Source organism: Protomyctophum parallelum, assembly GCF_964188405.1.
Source record: "Protomyctophum parallelum genome assembly, chromosome: 12".
Taxonomy (NCBI): Eukaryota; Metazoa; Chordata; class Actinopteri; order Myctophiformes; family Myctophidae; genus Protomyctophum; species Protomyctophum parallelum.
The window spans coordinates 22,828,467-22,848,035 of NC_139712.1; the positions used below are offsets into that span (position 1 = coordinate 22,828,467).

General features: G+C 42.7%; 2 protein-coding genes and 1 long non-coding RNA gene across 3 annotated transcripts in view; all 3 read right to left on the bottom strand.

The window, feature by feature from the left end:
• LOC310868268 overlaps positions 1 to 5,492 on the bottom strand; it is a 33,700-nt gene extending 28,208 nt beyond the window's left edge. The window contains exon 1 of the long non-coding RNA XR_014570070.1: positions 5,362 to 5,492. This is a non-coding gene — a long non-coding RNA (uncharacterized lncRNA). The remainder of the gene's footprint in view (positions 1 to 5,361) is intronic.
• A 2,767-nt stretch (positions 5,493 to 8,259) lies between these two features.
• LOC310867587 (uncharacterized protein) lies at positions 8,260 to 12,303 on the bottom strand (the record flags this gene model as incomplete). The annotated part of the gene is made up of 4 exons (XM_083777702.1): positions 11,845 to 12,303; positions 11,523 to 11,555; positions 8,993 to 10,222; positions 8,260 to 8,531 (listed from the first exon to the last, which is right to left on the bottom strand). Exons 1-4 carry the CDS (start codon positions 12,128 to 12,130, stop codon positions 8,260 to 8,262), a joined length of 1,821 nt encoding a protein of 606 aa, XP_083633828.1. The 5' UTR covers positions 12,131 to 12,303.
• Positions 12,304 to 12,996: 693 nt separating this feature from the next.
• On the bottom strand, positions 12,997 to 19,410 carry LOC310867588 (dynamin-binding protein-like; the record flags this gene model as incomplete). The annotated part of the gene is made up of 8 exons (XM_083777703.1): positions 12,997 to 13,053; positions 13,328 to 13,360; positions 13,661 to 14,262; positions 15,297 to 15,496; positions 16,333 to 16,350; positions 16,890 to 17,037; positions 18,401 to 18,518; positions 19,231 to 19,410. The coding sequence occupies 8 exons, from the start codon at positions 19,408 to 19,410 to the stop codon at positions 12,997 to 12,999; spliced, it is 1,356 nt and encodes a 451-aa protein (XP_083633829.1).
• Between the last annotated feature and the right edge of the window lie 159 nt (positions 19,411 to 19,569).

Genomic DNA, 19,569 nt, shown 5'->3' on the forward strand with positions numbered 1-19,569 from the left:
AATTTAAGTCCGGGCTGAAACAACTGCTTAAATCAGTCTTAAATTTAAAATAAATTTGTTCAGTCAACCCCCGTTCGCATGCGCAGTACTGCTTCCGTAAGATTGCATTGGGAATAACCAGGGAAAACATGGTTCTGGCTGACAAACAACCGCTTTGTAATGTTACATGCCATAGTTTATCAACTGTATCTTGGTTCTGTAGCCCTGGTTCTTGACTCTCGTATTCATACGAGAGTCAAGGCTTAACTGCACCCTGTTTTTTGTGCTCGCTACATCTACATTAACAAGTCTAAAGTTGTCACGTGCGCATAGCCAATGAAAAGATGTGCGCATAGCCAATGAAAAGATGTGCGCATAGCCAATGAAAAGATGTGCCACTAGCCAATGAAAAGATGTGCCCATAAAGCTCTCAGCCCCTCCCTCTTTGGCTGCTGTAATGTGATCTCCCCTATGGATCTCCGCACTCCGCAGAGAAACCTTGCCTATAGTCGCCTCACCATTTCGCTTCTTCCTTCTAAATCTCTGCATTTAAAATATAGGTCGCTCAGCGAATGTCTTAGTTACATTAACATTGTTCTTAGAAACAACTTGGTTTGTACCCAACTACTACGATTAGACAGATCGCGTTTGTTATTTCGCTACTGCCAGTACTTCTGATTGCACACACACACACACACACACACACACACACACACACACACACACACACACACACACACACACACACACACACACACACACACACACACACACTACCCCGTGTCCCACACACAACACTGCCGCGTGGATTTAAGCTGTCAAAACTATTTTGTTAAAGTTACATATGCCACAGACACTTGTCTGAACTGTGCAGCTGATATATATACAGCATTGTCATATTTAAAAGGCGCTTTATAGCTTCTCTCAGCTCAAAGCGTGTATGAATAAGGAGATAAATGAACAGCTGACATCGGTGGGAGAGGACATCAGCTGTGTGTGTGTGCGTGTGCATGTGCGCACGTGTGTGAGAGGGAGGTACCGTAAACAGTCAGCAACACGTTACATTTCTACTTCTACTAAAGAAAGAGGCAGCGATGGAGCCATAAGTCCATATCCATAAATTCGGGGACAAAAATTGCGCAAAATACTGTTAAACATGACGGCATCAGCCTGCTGCATCCTCCTAGCTGTTGTGTGCTAAGCTAAATCATCATACAGAACAGTCAACACGGCATTGACCAGGGTTGCCACATTGACTGAGAGGGAAACAAGCAACCAGGTCTATGAAAATGTTAACAGGCCAGATCAAGTCAGAAAATAAATCTAGAATAAGCAACAATATTGCTGACTGTCAAACATCATTGTCCAATGTTGTTTTACAGCAATGGTTGTCAAACATGTTCATGTAATGGACCACTAATATTCTATATGTATATATATTTATATATATATATATAAATAATAATGCATCGAAAGGGAAATTCTTGGCCGAAACCGAATACCGAATATAGGAAACAGTTGGCCGAAAACCGAATACCGAATAGCCGAATACAGCTTTGTTGTAAAGCTACCTGATTATGGCAAAATACATGATTATGGATTTTCATAATCGATTCATCGGGCGATTATTTAAACGATTAATCGGATTATGGCCCCTTTTTTGCAATTACCTTTAAAAAAATGCTTCAAGTTATTGTAGGCATGTTGTAACTAACAATAAAGACAATAAAAATGAATACTCCTTCAAAATTTATATTTTACCCCCTTTTTAATACAATTTGATTTCATTGCCATTCCTTGTACTTGTAATGATACTGTAATCTGTAATGTTGACTGTGTATAGCTGACTGTCTTTCTTCCCATTTCTATCTCTGGGACCCCAATTTATTTTTATTTCTATTGTAAAAATCAATGTAAAATTTGAGAGTGTATTTGGTTCCATTTTTGCACTCGGTTACAGACCGGCCCCACTTGGTTTACTTCCTAACTATCTATAATTTAGCTGGAACTCCCACTATGAGAACCACTGTCCTACACAGTGTGTGGGCACGCACGCACACGCACGCACAAACACACACACACACACACACACACACACACACACACACACACACACACACACACGATAGCATGCTAGCTGATAGGGGAAAACGTTCTTATTTAGCAGCCATATTAGCATGTTCTCTAGGCTCTAGTATCACATATAAGTTAAACAGCACTGAACAACTGATCATTGTTAAGCAAAACGTTCACGGACGTTCTGCTTCTGCTTTTGCCCTGCCTGTGCCCACTTCAATGCGCTGCTGAGATTACACACAGGTGGAACAGATTTGAGGAGCTAACGAGCAAGCTACTGCTAGTGTTCGTCGTAGCCTGCATGCAAACTCACAGATTTAGACATTGGGGAGCATTTTTTGTCATACGACAAAATAATAGACAGTGGCGGTGCTCACAAATACCATGTTTTGGGACGATTTCGCGGAGCGCATCGCAGCCACAGCACAGAGCAACTTGACGCTGTGTGTGTGTGTGTGTGTGGGGGGGGGGAGACTGAAGTTGGGAGAGAGAGAGAGGTAGATGCGGAGCGCTCTGGTTACGTTCAAGACAATCGCGTGTTGTGTTTATACCGACCCGGTGTTTTGACTATTCGGTGATATATTTTCGGCCTATTTGAGCCGAAACCGAATAGGCCGAAAATACATTTTTAGCCATTTTCGGCCGAATATTTTCGGTGGCCGAATTTTCGGTGCATCCCTAATATATAATATATATATTTACTATATATACACACCGGTATATATACAGTGTACACAAACCGTATATCTAGGTGTGCCCCGAGATTTTTAGGCTATGAAAAGTGTGCCCTGGGACAAAAAAGGTTGAGTTAAGCGGTGCTCAAAAGGTAGATCATGATCTACCAGTAACGTCAGATCAGGGGTTTTGTCGGCCAGCGCCAAAAATTTGAGATCTGTGCGACTGTCCATATATAGGTGCATGTCAAACTGGGGGTCCTTGATACTTTTCAAATGGGGCTCTGTGGGCTAATAAGTGTAAATGTTGCGGTCCTTGCTCTTACCATGAAAACGTTTCCCTACCATGCATTTGTAAGAATTAATGCTGGGCCGTTAACGCGAGAATATTATCGCACGTCAAAGAAATTATCGAATAATCTATTCTCAAAGTTGAGTCTGGGAGCTGGGTCTGCATTGACTGCATAAAGCGAGCAAACTAGGAATATCACTTTGATAGTTTTACCTGGCGGTCGGCGGAATTACTCTGTGGGAGGGAGAAGTCCTAACCTAACAGGGACAAGGTGAAATAAATTACTCTGAGAGCGGGGCGGTAACAAATCCTAACCTAACCGGACACGGGTGAAATTAATGAACAGTGCGGCGTGCCACATCAAACGTCAGCATGCAGGACTCTGTGAACCCGGGTTTGCTTCAGGGGAAATGTCTTTACAAGAAGCTTCCCAGTGGAAACCTCGACAAGAACAAGGTGGTTTGCACCCTGTGCAAAGCAGAAATGGCTTACTGTAGGAGTTCTTCAAGTCTGAAGTATCACCTAACGCACAAGCATCCCTTCGCGTTGGTTGATGATAGCGAAGCTGCCGGCAGGCCAAGCACTAATATGGCTCCGGGTAAAAGTGTTCGTCAAACTACAATGTCCCATGTGAGAGACTGTTCTCTTTAGCAGGCCACATTGTACAGAAAAAAATATCTAGTTTGTCACCAGACAATGTGAACAAGCTGGTGTGTCTGAGTGACTGGTGGAAGAAGGAGAGGTAGAGGTTGGACTCAAATCATGTCACAAAGCTACTGACTGTAAACAGTTCTTCATCACCTCTAGGTTTACAGTTTAATTAATGTCATATCCCAGAAAAGGGGGTTGTTCTTGCACCCACTGTTTCAAATTGCCTGTATGGTAACGTGTTTATGGTTATTCGTGTTTAACTGAATAAACAATGTATAACACACGTACATCGTATTATATTTTCATTACCAATTATGATAGGGCTCCTGGTCTAATGGGCCACGTGGCCCGTTCAAGGATTTACTTCTGTTCATTATTTAGGTAGCGCACACATATTTTCAATGCTTTCGGCAGAGTTCAAATGAGCCATTTTAATCTAGATTAACTCCAGAATTGCAGTGAGATTAATCTAGATTAAAAAAAAAAAATCTATGCCCACCACTAATAAGAATACTTTCATGTTATACTGCTGTTTTTATTCATAAAAACACACACACACACACACACACACACCCTCACACACACACACACACACACACACACACACACACACACACACACAAATATATTATACAAGTTGAAATATATCAGAACGGGTAAGGACTAGTAATAACTAATAACCCATCCGTTACTACATGTGGAGTCAACTCCCGCAATTTCCTTCTTCCCATAGTGCGCGGCAAAGTAACTCCCGGATGAGCGGCCGCGAAATTCTAGTTTACAACGTTTACGTATATAAAATTCGGAATTCAAATATAAAGTACTCACAATTTGTCCCACGGGTGTTAGTTAGTTGTTGTTCCAGCGATTAGAATTTCTGCATCCCGCGTTGTTTAATAAAAAGCATTTTTATCCGAGCTGTTATTTTGCCATTGGCTTTCAACTACGCGCCCCTATCGGTCGGGAGGAGGGTGGCACTCGGTGTGTTCGATATAGGTACGCTGACCGCCCTGCCAATACAGACTAATAGGCGAGTGCGCTCCCGGTGTGCAACTGTGGATTTCCCAAACGAACCCCGTTTGAAAAAAGTAGCCGGGGCGCTCGGATAAAAATGCTTTTTATTAAACAACGCGGGATGTAGCAATTCTAATCGCTGGAGCAGCAACTAACTAACACCCGTGGGACAAATTGTGAGTACTTTATATTTGAATTCCGAATGTTTATATATACGTAAACGTTGTAAATGTAGCGAGCGCAAAAAACAGGGTGCAGTTACGTCATGACTGTCATGATAATCATCATGGCAGTCATGTTTCAGGGCTACTTGGTTCTGATACGTTTAGTTTTTGGAAACGATCCACTTGTTTGTGGACGGCTCGACCCCATTTCGACCTGTGCAGGGATATCACGGGACGGAACCTCATCTCGGAGCTAAAGGGTAGCAGCGTAGATATTGAGGTTCCAAACGGAGCTAAGGGATATCCTGTCAGGAACCTCTTTTCGGAGTTAATAGCGAAGCGTTAGCGTGAGGTTCCAATTAAACAGTCAGACCTATATGGCATAATAGGCTAGCGACTTCATGTGAACACAGCATGTTGTGCGATTCATGCGTTCAGGAGCCCTGGGACGTACGTGGCATGCCACTGTTGAGCGAAATTGTAACACATAAAAAAAAATTATAGGCTATACCTGCAGTCAGTGTAGATCAATGTCCATAATCCATATCAAAACCAATGTCCAGCAGTTTGTGAGACGTTTTTCACCGATATACTAGTTATGACTTGTAATTACAGAGTTATATCGGTTATACGGCGATGACCACGCTGACCAATTCTGCGGTTCGATGCGTTATAACAATGGACGGTTATAAATAGCCGGGCAGTTAGTACTACCGGGGCATTACACGAGCCAGGTTAAACCGTTGACTTCTTAGTGGCTTTCGCCCCCTGGTGGAAGAGGTGTGTAAGTGAAGATGGAGCCTCCTGTACTGTAGCTGTGGAAAGACAGTATGTCCTCCCTCACTGCAAGTTGTGTTTGATCTGAACTGAATTGGAATTTGTTGTCTATATTCGTAATTAACGATTACCAACTAATTCGTACTAGTAGTACTAACATAATTATGTCATCTATAATAGTTTATAAACGATTGGGTGACTGACTGACCGTCATTTGGCCTCTAATTATCTTAAGATGTTTATCATACCGTCTGTAATTTAACTTACCCAGTGTAGTGATATATTTATATTCAGTAGTAACAGAGACAATTAGTGAATTAGGTTTCATTGTTATCCATATAGATTCATGTAAGTAGTAGAAACCATAGTAATATATTTATAAGTAGTAGTAGCCTACTGGTTTCATACTTTTATTGTTATCAAGCCTCTGATTAATTGAAAAGGGTGGACCCTATTTTAAACAAGTGTAATGCTTTATGGTGTCCACTATTAACAGTTCTTGTATTGAATTGTGCTTGAAATGTAAGCTACCTATTCTGCATAGGGTCTACTGTTAAGTACTTCAATCAATCAATCAATCAATCAATCAATCAATCAATCAAAGATGGTTCAGGAGATGTAGGCCTACACAACTACACACTCATCACACAAGTATTCCATCAATAAGCTACTGTACATGTTTTCCGTTATTTCCTAACCGTGAATATAATTTCTGCATAGAATTGTACATTTGTACGTCTTGGTGAATTGAAAATGGAGTAGGCCTACCCTTATGTAAAGAAGTTGTACGTGCTATTGTCTGGTTTTATCCTAGTAGCAGTATACTATCCTTGAACTGTAGCCATTCTGCAAACAAATTTAAATCAATCAATCATGTTTATCTTACTTGATATTATATATCTCACATCATCATGGAAAGGCCTTTTTATTTACACATTTCAACAACATGGCCATTCAATGTGTTTTACACTAAACATCAAACAAAGCTAAATGTAGTAGTGCATAGACTACACTACACTACCCATGATTCTTGGTTACTTCCTGGTTACGATGAATAAATGTGTCATTCAGTGTCACATCTCCGAGCTAACACATTATAAAAGGACATTACTATACAATAAATATTAAAGGAAAAATAATAAAGAAACAAAAATGTTTATATAGATTATTTGGCACGCAGGCCAGCACCTGAGTTTCACAGTGTCAAACAGAATGACTCCATCTGTGTTCCTGATTCTAAGAGTGTAGGGCAGTGGTTCTCAAAGTGTGGCTGTGGACCAGGGACCCTCGGGCGGTCCCTGAGGGGGTTCCAAATGGACCCTTAGGGGATAACTCTGAGGACGCCCCTGAGCAAGCAGGCAGACTCAGTGGTTAAAAATAAGGGAAAAAATGCAGATGTTCAAATCCCAGAGTTCAAATCCCAGATACGACATTAAGGTTACATAGTATAGCTTTTACAATAGCTTTTACAGTATAGAGTTTGTGTGTTATTTTCTTACGTAAGGGATAATGCATGGCTGAGTGATCATTGTTGATAGATAAATCACCGACAGGGTGGTTTTTATATTAACAAATTAACAATGACCACTCAGCCATACATTATCCTGCTTATTTACACAGCTCTTTAATACCTACACTAATACATTGACACAAAACACAACAAAACGAGGTATTTCCTTGCTAATGAAAGTAGTCCATATACTGTATATCACGCTGGCCGGCGTCTTACCCAGCTGCAGCACAGCTACAGTCGTAAAACAAGGAAGTAAGTTGATCAAATATAATCAATTTCCGGGTAGGCCTACTGCTTCGTCTATTTCTCACTCAAATGTTTTCAAAAATATTTTTGAGAGCAATGTTTCGCTGTAAATGACATTGTGCGTGTAGCGGAGCAGTCATTATTCAGGAATGACACGCCGCTGAATTTGGCGATTGACCAATCAGAATCAAGCATTCAACCAAATAGCCCCATATGTGCCCTCTCCCTACGCTCATTCTCTAGCTCCGAGATGAGGTCACACCCTGGGCCCCTCCCACCACGGTTCAGAAATGGCGCATGTTTCCACAAGGAACGTTTGTTACCTTTTTCTGCACAATTAATCCAAAAAGTGAAGGGCCAAAAAGCTTTTACACTAATTCAAACTTAGGATCGGCCAAGAAAAGCCAAAGCTTTTCAACTTCCTTGAAAAACATGCTAAACAACTGCTGTAAACGCACGTGTAACCGTTTAAACTTGAGTTTTCTTGGCCGATCCTAAGTTTGAATTAGTGTAAAAGCTTTTTGGCCCTTCACTTTTTGGAGTCATTGTGCAAAAAAGGTTAAGAAGCGTTCCTTGTGGAAACATGGGCTGTTTCTGAACCGTGGTGGGAGGGGCCCAGGGTGTGACCTCATCTCGGAGCTACAGAATGAGCGTAGTGCTGAGGGAACATACTGGGGCTATCAACCAAGCCGTGTAAGGCTTATACCAATGTTGTCTATCTATCTTCCATGGTCTGTAGACACTTCTCTGCTCTTATCTCCCCTCCTTTCCCTGAAACTAGCGTTCTGGAAACCCCATTTACACACGGTTAGCATGTCAGGCTAAAACGTAGGGTTAGCATGTCAGGCTAAACCGTTGGGTTAGCATTTCAGGCTAATCGGTAGGCACCAGCTTCAGCTGCCGCGCCTCACTAAGGTTACGATCCATCTGATTGATGAGGTCAATCATAAATGAACAGACCTTTTCCGCCATGGCGGTGTCCATTTCTTTATCAGTGACGATGTCATTCTGCAGATGTTCGTTCAGGAGTTCGTGGAGGATGAGATCTGAGATAATTTGAACGAACACCTCCCTCACATATTTCGGCTTGTTCTCTGCTCCTGCTGTGACGATCTGGGTCGGATGTTGCTGAGTTGCAGAAGCACCTTGAAGGGGAATTTGTTTCATCATTAGTAGTGTAATTATAAAATGACCAAAGCTCACTTACGGGCCCTCTAGTTAATATAAGTTTGGGTTGTATGGTTACCATGTCATGATGTAATAATTATAGTGAGATATGTGGCTCTGTTACTCTGTAACTGTAAATATCTGGCTAATTGATAAATTGTCTCCTACAGTACGACTTACACACGGCAAAGCTCTCAAAGTCACTGTTTTAGCGCATAAAAAAGCAGATTATTAACTTTGTGTGTTCAACATTGGAACTATAGGATTTTGGTTTAGCTCCACAAACTAAATACTGTGGTGGCGCATCCTTTCAAATACATGATGTAACTACAGCAGACTACCACCCAAAAGGCTAACACTTCATTGTACAGTAATCTCCATTATGTTAATATAAACTCAGCAGTCTTATAGGCTGTCTATAGAGCAATTCTTCACTCACATTTCTCGTCTGCCTCCATCTGTCTCTGGCGGATCTTCTCCAGTTCACGCTTCATTTGAGCTGCAAGCGTCTCTGTGTGGACCCTCTGGTCCTGGGTCAGTTTTTGCTGCTGTCGCTTGCTCTCCCCCATCGCTGTGACGGTGTCTTCTTCTTTCATTTGAGCTGCGAGCTTCTCTGCGTGGTCCTTCAGGTCCTGGGTCAGTTTACGCTGCTCTCTCGCACTGTCCTCCATCTCTGTAATGGTGTCGTCTTCTTTCATTTGAGCTGCAAGCTTCTCTATGCGGTCCTTCTGTTCCTGAGTCCGTTTTTGTAGATATCTCATACTGTCCTCCATCTCTTTGATGGTGTCTTCTTCTTTCATTTGAGCTGCAAGCATCTCTACGTGGTCCCTCTGTTCCTGAGTCAGTTTTTGTACATCTCTCTTACTGTCCTCCATCTCTATGATGGTGTCTTCTTCTTTCATTTGAGCTGCAAACATCTCTACGTGGTACCTCTGTTCCTGAGTCTGTTTTTGTAGATCTCTCTTACTGTCCTCCATCTCTTTGATGGTGTCTTCTCTTTCTTTCATTTGAGCTGCGACCTTCTCTGCGTGCTCCCTCCGGAGCTGGGTCAGTTTCTGCTGCTCTCTCTTGCACTCCTCCTCCACGAACACAATCGATGTGATGGTGTTCTGCAGTTCTCTCTCACTCTCCTCCAGTAGAGCCATGAGCTTCTCGACCTCTTCGCTCTCCCCCATCGCTGTGACGGTGTCTTCTTCTTCTTTCATTTGAGCTGCGAGCTTCTCTGCGTGGTCCTTCTGGTCCTGGGTCAGTTTATGCTGCTCTCTCGCACTGTCCTCCATCTCTGTAATGGTGTCGTCTTCTTTCATTTGAGCTGCGAGCTTCTCTACGCGGTCCTTCTGTTCCTGAGTCAGTTTTTGTAGATCTCTCTTACTGTCCTCCATCTCTATGATGGTGTCTTCTTCTTTCATTTGAGCTGCAAGCATCTCTACGTGGTCCCTCTGTTCCTGAGTCCGTTTTTGTGGATCTCTCTTACTGTCCATCTCTTTGATGGTGTCTTCTCTTTCTTTCATTTGAGCTGCGACCTTCTCTGCGTGCTCCCTCTGGAGAGGGATCAGTTTCTGCTGCTCTCTCTTGCACTCGTCCTCCACGAAAATCGATGTGATGGTGTTCTGCAGTTCTCTCTCACTCTCCTCCAGTAGAGCCATGAGCTTCTCGACCTCTTCGCTCTCTAAAGTTGGAAGAAAAACGCTAGTCAACACAGAGTACGCCAAACCCAGTGAAACCGTAGTGTTAAATTAGTACCCTAGCCTGCCAAACCCAGAACCGCCGTTTTCCAGGGTTTATATTCTTTAATCCATGTTTTTATCCGATCGAATAGTTGGCTACCATTCATTAGCATAACACTCAAAGTGGGACAGTGGCCGCGGCCATTTTGAATATGCGCGCACATCCACTTGCATTGTAGGCCTATAGGTTGCATTCAAAGCCCTCTATCTCAGAAACGACATTGAGGGGCCAGTTCTGGGGAAGCCTGTAGCAGGCGCTGTGATACTCGCGATGGGTTTTTCCACCACCGACCGAGAGAACAACAACTGGTGAAGACACCACACAGCATTTTGTCATTGTAACATGCAATTACGGATATTTGGCTCTTCAAAGTAAGTGTTACGCGCGATAAAACCTTGGTTTTATCTATCGAGGGATTAATTAATGCTGGCGGGAATTGGGTTTTAAACCAACACTTGTCCGACACACAGACCCCTTTTCCACCAGTTGGTTCCCAATGGGAACCGGTTCAGTTCCTTTTTGTTCTTAGTCCAAAATTGGAACGTTAATTATGAATTGAGTGGGCAAAACTATGCCTATATTACATTGTTAACCATGAACCTTCCCCAGTTGATTACTTAGAGTAGACGAAGACAATGATTTATTGTATTCCAATTTTTACATTTTAAATTTGGCATTATAGGAAAATATGCAAAAAATAGAAAATATGAAAAAGCTACTATTGTGGAAGGGTTATATAAATAATAAATGTACTTATATTGATCCTATAAACTAATTTAATATAGGTATAGTTTTGCCCACTCAATGTCAGTGCTCCAAAACAACATCTGACCGAGGCCAATACAGTAGCTGCTGTCCTTCTCCAGGAGACTCATTGTACAGACTGGGGATACAGCCACACATCTGCATGATGGAGAGGCTCTGGGTGAAGGGGCCTCCAACACAGATGCAGATGGAGAGGAGCTGAGATAATGGGCCTCCAGACACAGATGCTCGTTTCCTTAACAACCCAAAGAAGGGAACCCAAGCGATGGAACACCCACACCAACCAGTGCTAACTACACACCAGAGAGTCCCGTCTAGGTTCCCTCGATCCCACCACTGACGAGAAAAGCCTGGGAACAAGCTTACGTCTGGACTAACAAAGAACATTTGTCCTAAAAGAACAAGATATGCAATTAGAAGTTAAATCCCTAAATGAAACATCTCCGTTTAGTCTAGCCAGTTTGAACAGCTCTCACCTGGAACAGACGAGGCCGCTCCATCGGATTGTGCTGGAAGACATAAAAGTGTTGAAATTAAATGAAAACACAAAATCTAATATATGCTAGAGAGAGAGAGAGAGAGAATGACGTGTTGTTAATCACAGAGCGATCATCCTGCCAGGCTATGGGATCAGAAAGCTGGAGTAGGCCTAATATTTGACCAGGATCGATGACTCAAGTACTGGAGTTGAGTACTTTGTCCACTACTCGTTGCTACGTCATGTACAGTAGCCTGAACTTTGACCTATACAATGTTAGCATGTTAGCATTATGTTCAATAGAAGACAAAAATACTCACTGTCAGGTGTTGGTGTTGCTGGACTTCCTGTTCCACAATGACCATCATTTCCTGCAACCATTTCCTCTATCTTGTCTAACAGCTCTGTGACCTGAGAGTCATCACCTCCTTTCAAATTGTTGAAGACATGATACCTATTCCCACATTTCTCCACAAGCCTCTGCAGGGCCTCTCCTTCACACTCAATAAACTGCTCAATGGATAGACCTCCTAGATAGTCTCCGAAGTCTCCAAAGGAGAACAGTATCATAGCGTGACTCCACACACTCTCACTGAGAAGCTGCATGTGATCCTCTATGTTTTTACACCAATCAGCTGGATATGAGGTTCCTGCTCTTATAACCAGGAGGAGAGCATGTGGTCCTGGATGACACAGAGATGGACTATGAACTATCTCCTCTTTGGTCAGCTCAGATGTTGTGTTTAGAGGGGCATTAATAAACCATCCTGGAGTATCGACCAAGGTGACATGTCTCCCTGCTACGTCTCCCTGTCTCTTCTTACACTGAGCTGTTGTCTCTAAACTAAACTGCTCTGAACCCAGGATGGTGTTTCCTAATGAACTCTTCCCTGAACCTTTAGGTCCCAGAAGTATCATTCTCATCTTTGACAGATGGAGGTCATCACCTGAAATATAAGAAAGAATAAGTACAACGGAAGTCCTGCCCTACACACTTATCTTCTCAAACATGAGAAAAACATGGGAACAAGCTTCCGTCTGGACTAACATGGAACATATGGGATGTTGTCCTGACCTAAAAGAACAAGCTATACAATTAGAAGTTAAAGGAGTATTCAGTGATTTGGGTGATTTGGAAAAAACCCTGGTCCGCCCCGGTAACAAGATGTGCACATGCATGCTCTACAGTCGGGGGACGCGCGACAGGCCAACTGCACACACACCGCCTCTGCTCAATCATGATTGGAGGAAGGCCCCTCTCTATCCTGATTGGATGAAGGATGGGCCCAATAGTCAAAAACGAAACCTAAGCTGTTTTGACAACAGGGGTGAACTGGGGACAGGGAGGAACTCCTTATATGGTCAGCACACTCTCTAGTAGGGAGGATTCTCACAAAAAATGTGATATTTGAATTAAGTGAAATCACTGAAGATACCTTTAAATCCCTAAATGAAACATATCTGTTTTGAGTCTAGCCAGTTTGAACAGCTCTCACCTGGAACAGAGGAGGCTGCTCCGTCGGATTGTGCTGGAAGAAATAAAAGTGTTGAAATTAAATGAAAACACAACACAAAAGCTAATGTGTGCTAATGAAGTTTGATTCACAAAGTGATCATCCTGCCATGCTATGGGATCTGTATATCAAACAGAAACAGGTGATCCAATAACGAGTGATACAGGTAGTAGGCTACAGGTAAAACAAAAATGAAGAAAAGAAAACGCCCTGGGTCTTAGGCCTTTTTTCCCCTATACCTCTGGTTGTTGGATATAATAAAATCTGATTACACCTTAACTGCACTCACCTGGGACACTTGAGGCCGTTCCTTTGGATTGTGCTGTAAGAAATAAAACAGAATTCACATTATATTAAAATCAAATACTTTTGACTCCACCCCACTTCTAGGAAGGGGAAGGGTAGAAGTGGACCATGAATTCCCGCCTAATGTCAAATAATGTGAAAATACAATAGCAGATCTACAAGCTTTACAAGCAGATCTGCTATTTTCACTATCTTTATATTTTCTGAAGATTTATTTGTTTATTTGTTTGTTAATTTACAAGCATTAGCATGTTAGCATTATGTTCAATAGAAGACCAACAGTAAAATTATACTCACTGTCAGGTGTTGGTGTTGCCGGACTTCCCGTTCCACAATGACCTTCATTTCCTGCCACCATCTCCTCTATCTTGTCTAACAGCTCTGTGACCTGAGCGTCATCACCTCTGTTCTTATTGGAGAAGACATGGCACCTGTTCCCACATTTCTCTACAAGCCTCTGCAGGGCCTCTCCTTCACTCTCAATGAACTGCTCAATAGATTGACCTCCTAGAAGGTCTCCACCGGAGAACAGTATCATAGTGTGACTCCACGCTGTCTGACCGAGAAGCTGCATGTGCTCCTCTATGTGCTTATAGACATCAGCTGTATGTGAGAATCCTGCTGCTATAATCAGGATGAGAGCATGTGGACCTGGAGGACAGAGAGATGCACTATGAACTATCTCCTGTTTGATCTGCTCGGGTGTTTCGTGTAGGGGGTCCTCGCTCCACCATCCCGGAGTGTCGACCACGGTGACGTGATGTCTCCCCGCTACGCCTCCTTGTCTCTTCTCACACTGAGCCGTCGTCTCTAAACTAAACTGCTCTGAACCCAGGATGGTGTTTCCTAATGAACTCTTCCCTGAACCTTTATATCCCAGAAGTATCATCTTCATGTCTGGCAGATGGAGGTCATCACCTGAAATATAAGAAAGAATAAATGAAACGTGTGTGTGTGTGTGTGTGTGTGTGTGTGTGTGTGTGTGTGTGTGTGTGTGTGTGTGTGTGTGTGTGTGTGTGTGTGTGTGTGTGTGTGTGTGTGTGTGTGTGTGTGTGTGTGTGAGGGTGTGTGTGTGTGTGTGTGTGTGTGTGCGTGCGTGCGTGCGTGCGTGCGTGCGTGCGTGCGTGATTGTGCGTGCGTGGACAGTAACAAAGTACATTTACTCGGGTACTCAATATTGTTTTTAGTATATGTATAGGCTACTTTACCTACTATTTGTCTTTGTTTTTTGGGGGGGGATACATTTCACTACAATACATTTAAAAAACAAATATTGCAGGTTTCAAGGCGTCCCCATTAAAATGAGGAATAGCACTTTCAAAATAATAGATATATGCGGCATGTTGTGGAGCTTGCAGATCTGCTATTTTTTTTAAAACATCGTGCCAAATCTTCTCTCAGGGGGGTCCCTGGCACAACATGATTTCAGTTGGGGGCTGTGGTCGAATCCATATCAATATGTAGGTCCTTGACATGAACATGTTTGAGAAGCAGGCACTTACAGTAAACTACAGTCATAAAGAGTTGTCTCTCACTCATAGTTCAGATCCACAAATTCATGAAAACATATTCAAGAGCTTATGGGCTTCATGTAAATGGGCTACATATTAGATTTTGGACCTCTAAAATCTCCCGTAACCCTTCCTTGTACAATTATCAGGTGATTAAATGGTAACTACCTGATAATTCATCTAGTAATTGTCTTATTATTTTTCGAACTATCAGGTAGTAACTGGCAACACTGCGGTTACCATCCAGCCACTCTACCCCTGAGCCTCCGCCGCCCCAGTCGTGGAATTCTGGATCAATCAGTGAATTGATGAGGCAATAGCAGTCAAGACAATATTCTATGGTTAGAATGGCTTTAATGTACATGATATCATGGCGGGCAGAACTACAGTATACCCAACAATCTGCTATATTAACCTGTGTGTACTTGATGTAGTTCTCACCTATGTCTTTCCGCCTTTGCCTTTTGAGCTCCTCAATGCTGACAGCGATGATGGTGAAGGCGGTGAAGGCCTCCTGTAGAGGCCGCTTGTCGGGGTGGTCATCAGGCGTGGCCTGCCACAGTTCACCCAGCAGCAGCGGGTACTGAGAGACCCTCTGGACTGGCTTGATGAGAAGAGACCCCATGTCCAGCAGGTTCCCTCTGCACAGTGAGTACACGGATACAAATTTAAAAAGCAGGTGGCTTGCGCACATCCAGTTCTTGGCTGGTGCTGGACAAAGGTATAGATACATACAGTGAAGAAGTGGTCCGCACACAGGCTTTGCTCCAACAGTGCATGTTTATTTGTGTTAAAACACCATTAAATTAGGACACAACGTTTCACAACGCATCAGGTGATCATCACCTGATGAAGGCCGTTCACGGCCGAACTGTTGTGTCCTAATTTAATGGTGTTTTAACACAAATAAACACTATTGGAGCAAAGCCTGTGTGCACACTGTTACAAATGTCTGTACACGGACATAATGTGTCCGTGGCAAAGACTTGGTCTCATCCGTGGCAAGTTCTATAGTTGTTTAAACACACATTATAATGTTCTTATTTTGATCATAAGACCCAGTTACTGAATGTCAAGTCAGGTTTTATTCACAGTCCACAACTAGTGGTTCTCAAATGTTTTATTTTCAAGGACCCCCTTATCTGTGAGAGTGTACAACTGGAACCAAATGGACCCTTTCCGGGTCCATTTGGTTCCATTTGTACACTCTCAGAGTTACAGACCTGTTATGGTCATTCAGGGCCCATGTTGTATGTCTGTCCGTTGAACATGACAATACAGCTTCATACAGGAAACGTGAATTGTAATAACAATTAAATTGCTATATGTTATGGAACATAAATTAAACAAAAAAACACGATAAGCAAAAATAAAGTAGAACAAAACAATAAAAGAGCTATGCTTGTGATCTTAAAATCAAAAGCACAAAACTCAAAGGTTTTGTGAATGGTATATATGTGACATGATGTATACTTACTCATGGCCATATATGTCCCTGTAAGACAACATAAATGAATTACGTTAATTATTATTTTATACTTTTATTTTATGTGAGCACCACAGTGTAGTAGAAAAATCAGACCAGTCTTGTGAAAAACACAACACATAATACAACATCAAGACATAAAGCAGAAGCATCGACGTAACAAAATGGAATACAAAAAAGAAGAAAAAAGACATCGTAGACATGTCACAAAATACATATCCGTAGAAAAGTAGACAAAAGGAGAAAAAAAGGCATAAATTAAAGGGTTAAAGGGACACTAGATATAGTACACTGTGATCTTTAAGCGGGTGATAAATTACAAGTTCAGTATACCACGAAAGAAAGAAGTAACTGCATTCAGGCCTGGGCCGTGGCTCAGCGGTCCAGGCACCCTGACTGGTAGCCCAGTCTGGCAGTGTGCCGCGGGTTCGACTCCCGATCCCGACGGCCTTTGCTACATGTCCCCCCCAGTTATATCCCCATTTCCTGTCAGCCTACTGTCTATCCCTCTGGCCACAAACAAACAAAAAAGAGATAACTGCACTTACTTCAGTGCTAAAACACATGTGATGAAATGCTCTTTTATCTCTTCCTCTTTCTCATAGGATTTCAGTGAGTGGTTGGCGTCATCGTGACGGTAGCAATACATCTTATACACGTCCTCCAGAGCAGCCTTAGCGTGAACGAAAATGTCTCCTTAAACCATAAAAAAAAAAAAGTTAACTTCATGTTACTTATATACTTGCACGGTGATACAACTATTGTTTCGCCACTTGATATAGTGAATGAATGGGAGTTAGTAGGGATGGAGCCGGGTTCTTATCGAGCCCACTATCGAGCATTTTCTATTATTTTGTGGAAAGACGGGGAGACAATACATTCCAAACAGGACCAGTATCTCTTACTAGGGGCCTTCAAATACAGTACTTTTCTAACAGACCAAAGGCAATTGACCTTTTTTACCAATAAAATAATATTATAGAAACTGATAACTGGTTAATATATGTACCGTCACTTTAAAATCGTAATTTTGTTTACCCGGGCAGCGCTGGCAGGTATCGATACACTTTTAGGCCCAAACCACACCAGCTGAAACTCCTTGCAACAAACAAACTACACCAATGCAACTCCTTGCAACATGCCATTGGGAAAAATGGTTGCAAGTATAGTTGCAAGGTGACCCTCTGGTGTGGTTAGGGCTTTAGATCGACATGGATGATTACATTTATTTCTTGATCGGCTCTTGTCTTGATTGTTCAAACATGATTGCGTCATGGGCCGCTATATGCTCGATAACAGGCTTGATGAAGTCCAAAGCTTATTGATGAGTATACTCAATAAGCTTGTTATCGGATTTGTTTCAGTAATTATGAGTACTGCTTCTGGATCCGGTTCTGAATGAATGTGTTCTGAATGCATAGTTTCTGAATGAATGGGAGTTACCTATGAGTACCGCTTCTGTGGGTCCGGTTCTGAATGAATGTGTTCTGAATGCATAGTTTCTGAATGAATGGGAGTTACCTATGAGTACTGCTTCTGGGTCCGGTTCTGAATGAATGTGTTCTGAATGCCTAGTTTCTGAATGAATGGGAGTTACCTATGAGTACTGCTTCTGGATCCGGTTCTGAATGAATGTGTTCTGAATGCCTAGTTTCTGAATGAATGGGAGTTATCTATGAGTACCGCTTCTGTGGGTCCGGTTCTGAATGAATGTGTTCTGAATGCATAGTTTCTGAATGAATGGGAGTTACCTATGAGTACTGCTTCGGGGTCCGGTTCTGAATGAATGTATTCTGAATGCCTAGTTTCTGAATGAATGGGAGTTACCTATGAGTACTGCTTCTGTGGGTCCGGTTCTGAATGAATGTGTTCTGAATGAATAGTTTCTGAATGAATGGGAGTTACCTATGAGTACTGCTTCTGTGGGTCCGGTTCTGAATGAATGTGTTCTGAATGCATAGTTTCTGAATGAATGGGAGTTACCTATGAGTACCGCTTCTGGGTCCGGTTCTGAGTGAATGTGTTCTGAATGCATCGTTTCTGAATAAATGGGAGTTACCTATGAGTACCGCTTCTGGGTCCGGTTCTGCAGTGGCCTGCTCCAGTCCGTGGAGCAGAGCTGCAGAGACCTCACACACTGTCTCCATGTTGGTGAAGAGACGGTCCACGTCCACCACCTTACAGGAGGAAATGCCATTGTGAAATACATGCAACTTAACAGTAAACGCTCAAAAACTGCTCTTAACAAAGGCAAACAGCGCTTACTGGTTTTCTTGTGTACAGTTTTTCCCATGTTTTCATGGTCAACGGATGTGACTTGGATTTCTTTTTAAATCATGACTAATACTAAACCACCAATGCAGACGCTATTACATTTAACACTGAAAATGATATGCAACTTTGGAGAGATAGCAGAAGATAGATTAGATTTTTCAGACTCACTGTTGTGCTCTCAATTTCATGACGCAAGACCAATTGTACCTGTTTCTCTCTGAAGGCTCATATACAATACTCCAGTTTTTGGTGATAGGTTATCACCGTTTTAGGTGATAGAGTATCACCTAAAACGGTGATAAGAGTTGAGGCCATCATACTTGCGGCGATGTCCTTAAGGATTGACCCCGCCTCCCTGTGGTTTACCCAACTTCTATAGACCAATCGGTGAACGGGGTGATAGCTCCAGAGTGAAAAGACTTGTCTGATAGTAAAAACAGAGAGATGGGTCTGTGTCCGCGGTGATAGCTGATCATCACCGTGACTGACGTAATGGTGTAGTTTTCCAACCCTTTAAAAACTACACCGCGGTGATAACCTATCACCAAAAACTGGAGTATGTATGAGCCTTGAGGGGTCTGACCACCTCTCTGATGCACAGCTCCATGTCTGTACCTGTTTCTCTCTGAGGGGTCTGACCACCTCTCTGATGCACAGCTCCATGTCTGTGAGGAAATCCATCTCCGTTTGCACAAGCTCCTTGATCACCTCTGACCTGCGGGTCATCTTCCTCCAACGATCTTCATCGGGCTCCAGAGCCGGTGAAGAGGGGGAAGACAAATCGCCAGGCGCCATTTTCTCTTTAGGGGAGGAGGAGAGATGAAATGTTTTGCTGATTTGTTTTATGGCAGCCACCTATACCCCAGTCCCCCCCCGGGGACCCCCACACGGTAACTCTATCATTTCTGGAAGATTTCCCCCCCCAAAATAATCTAAGTATAGTATACAAAGCAC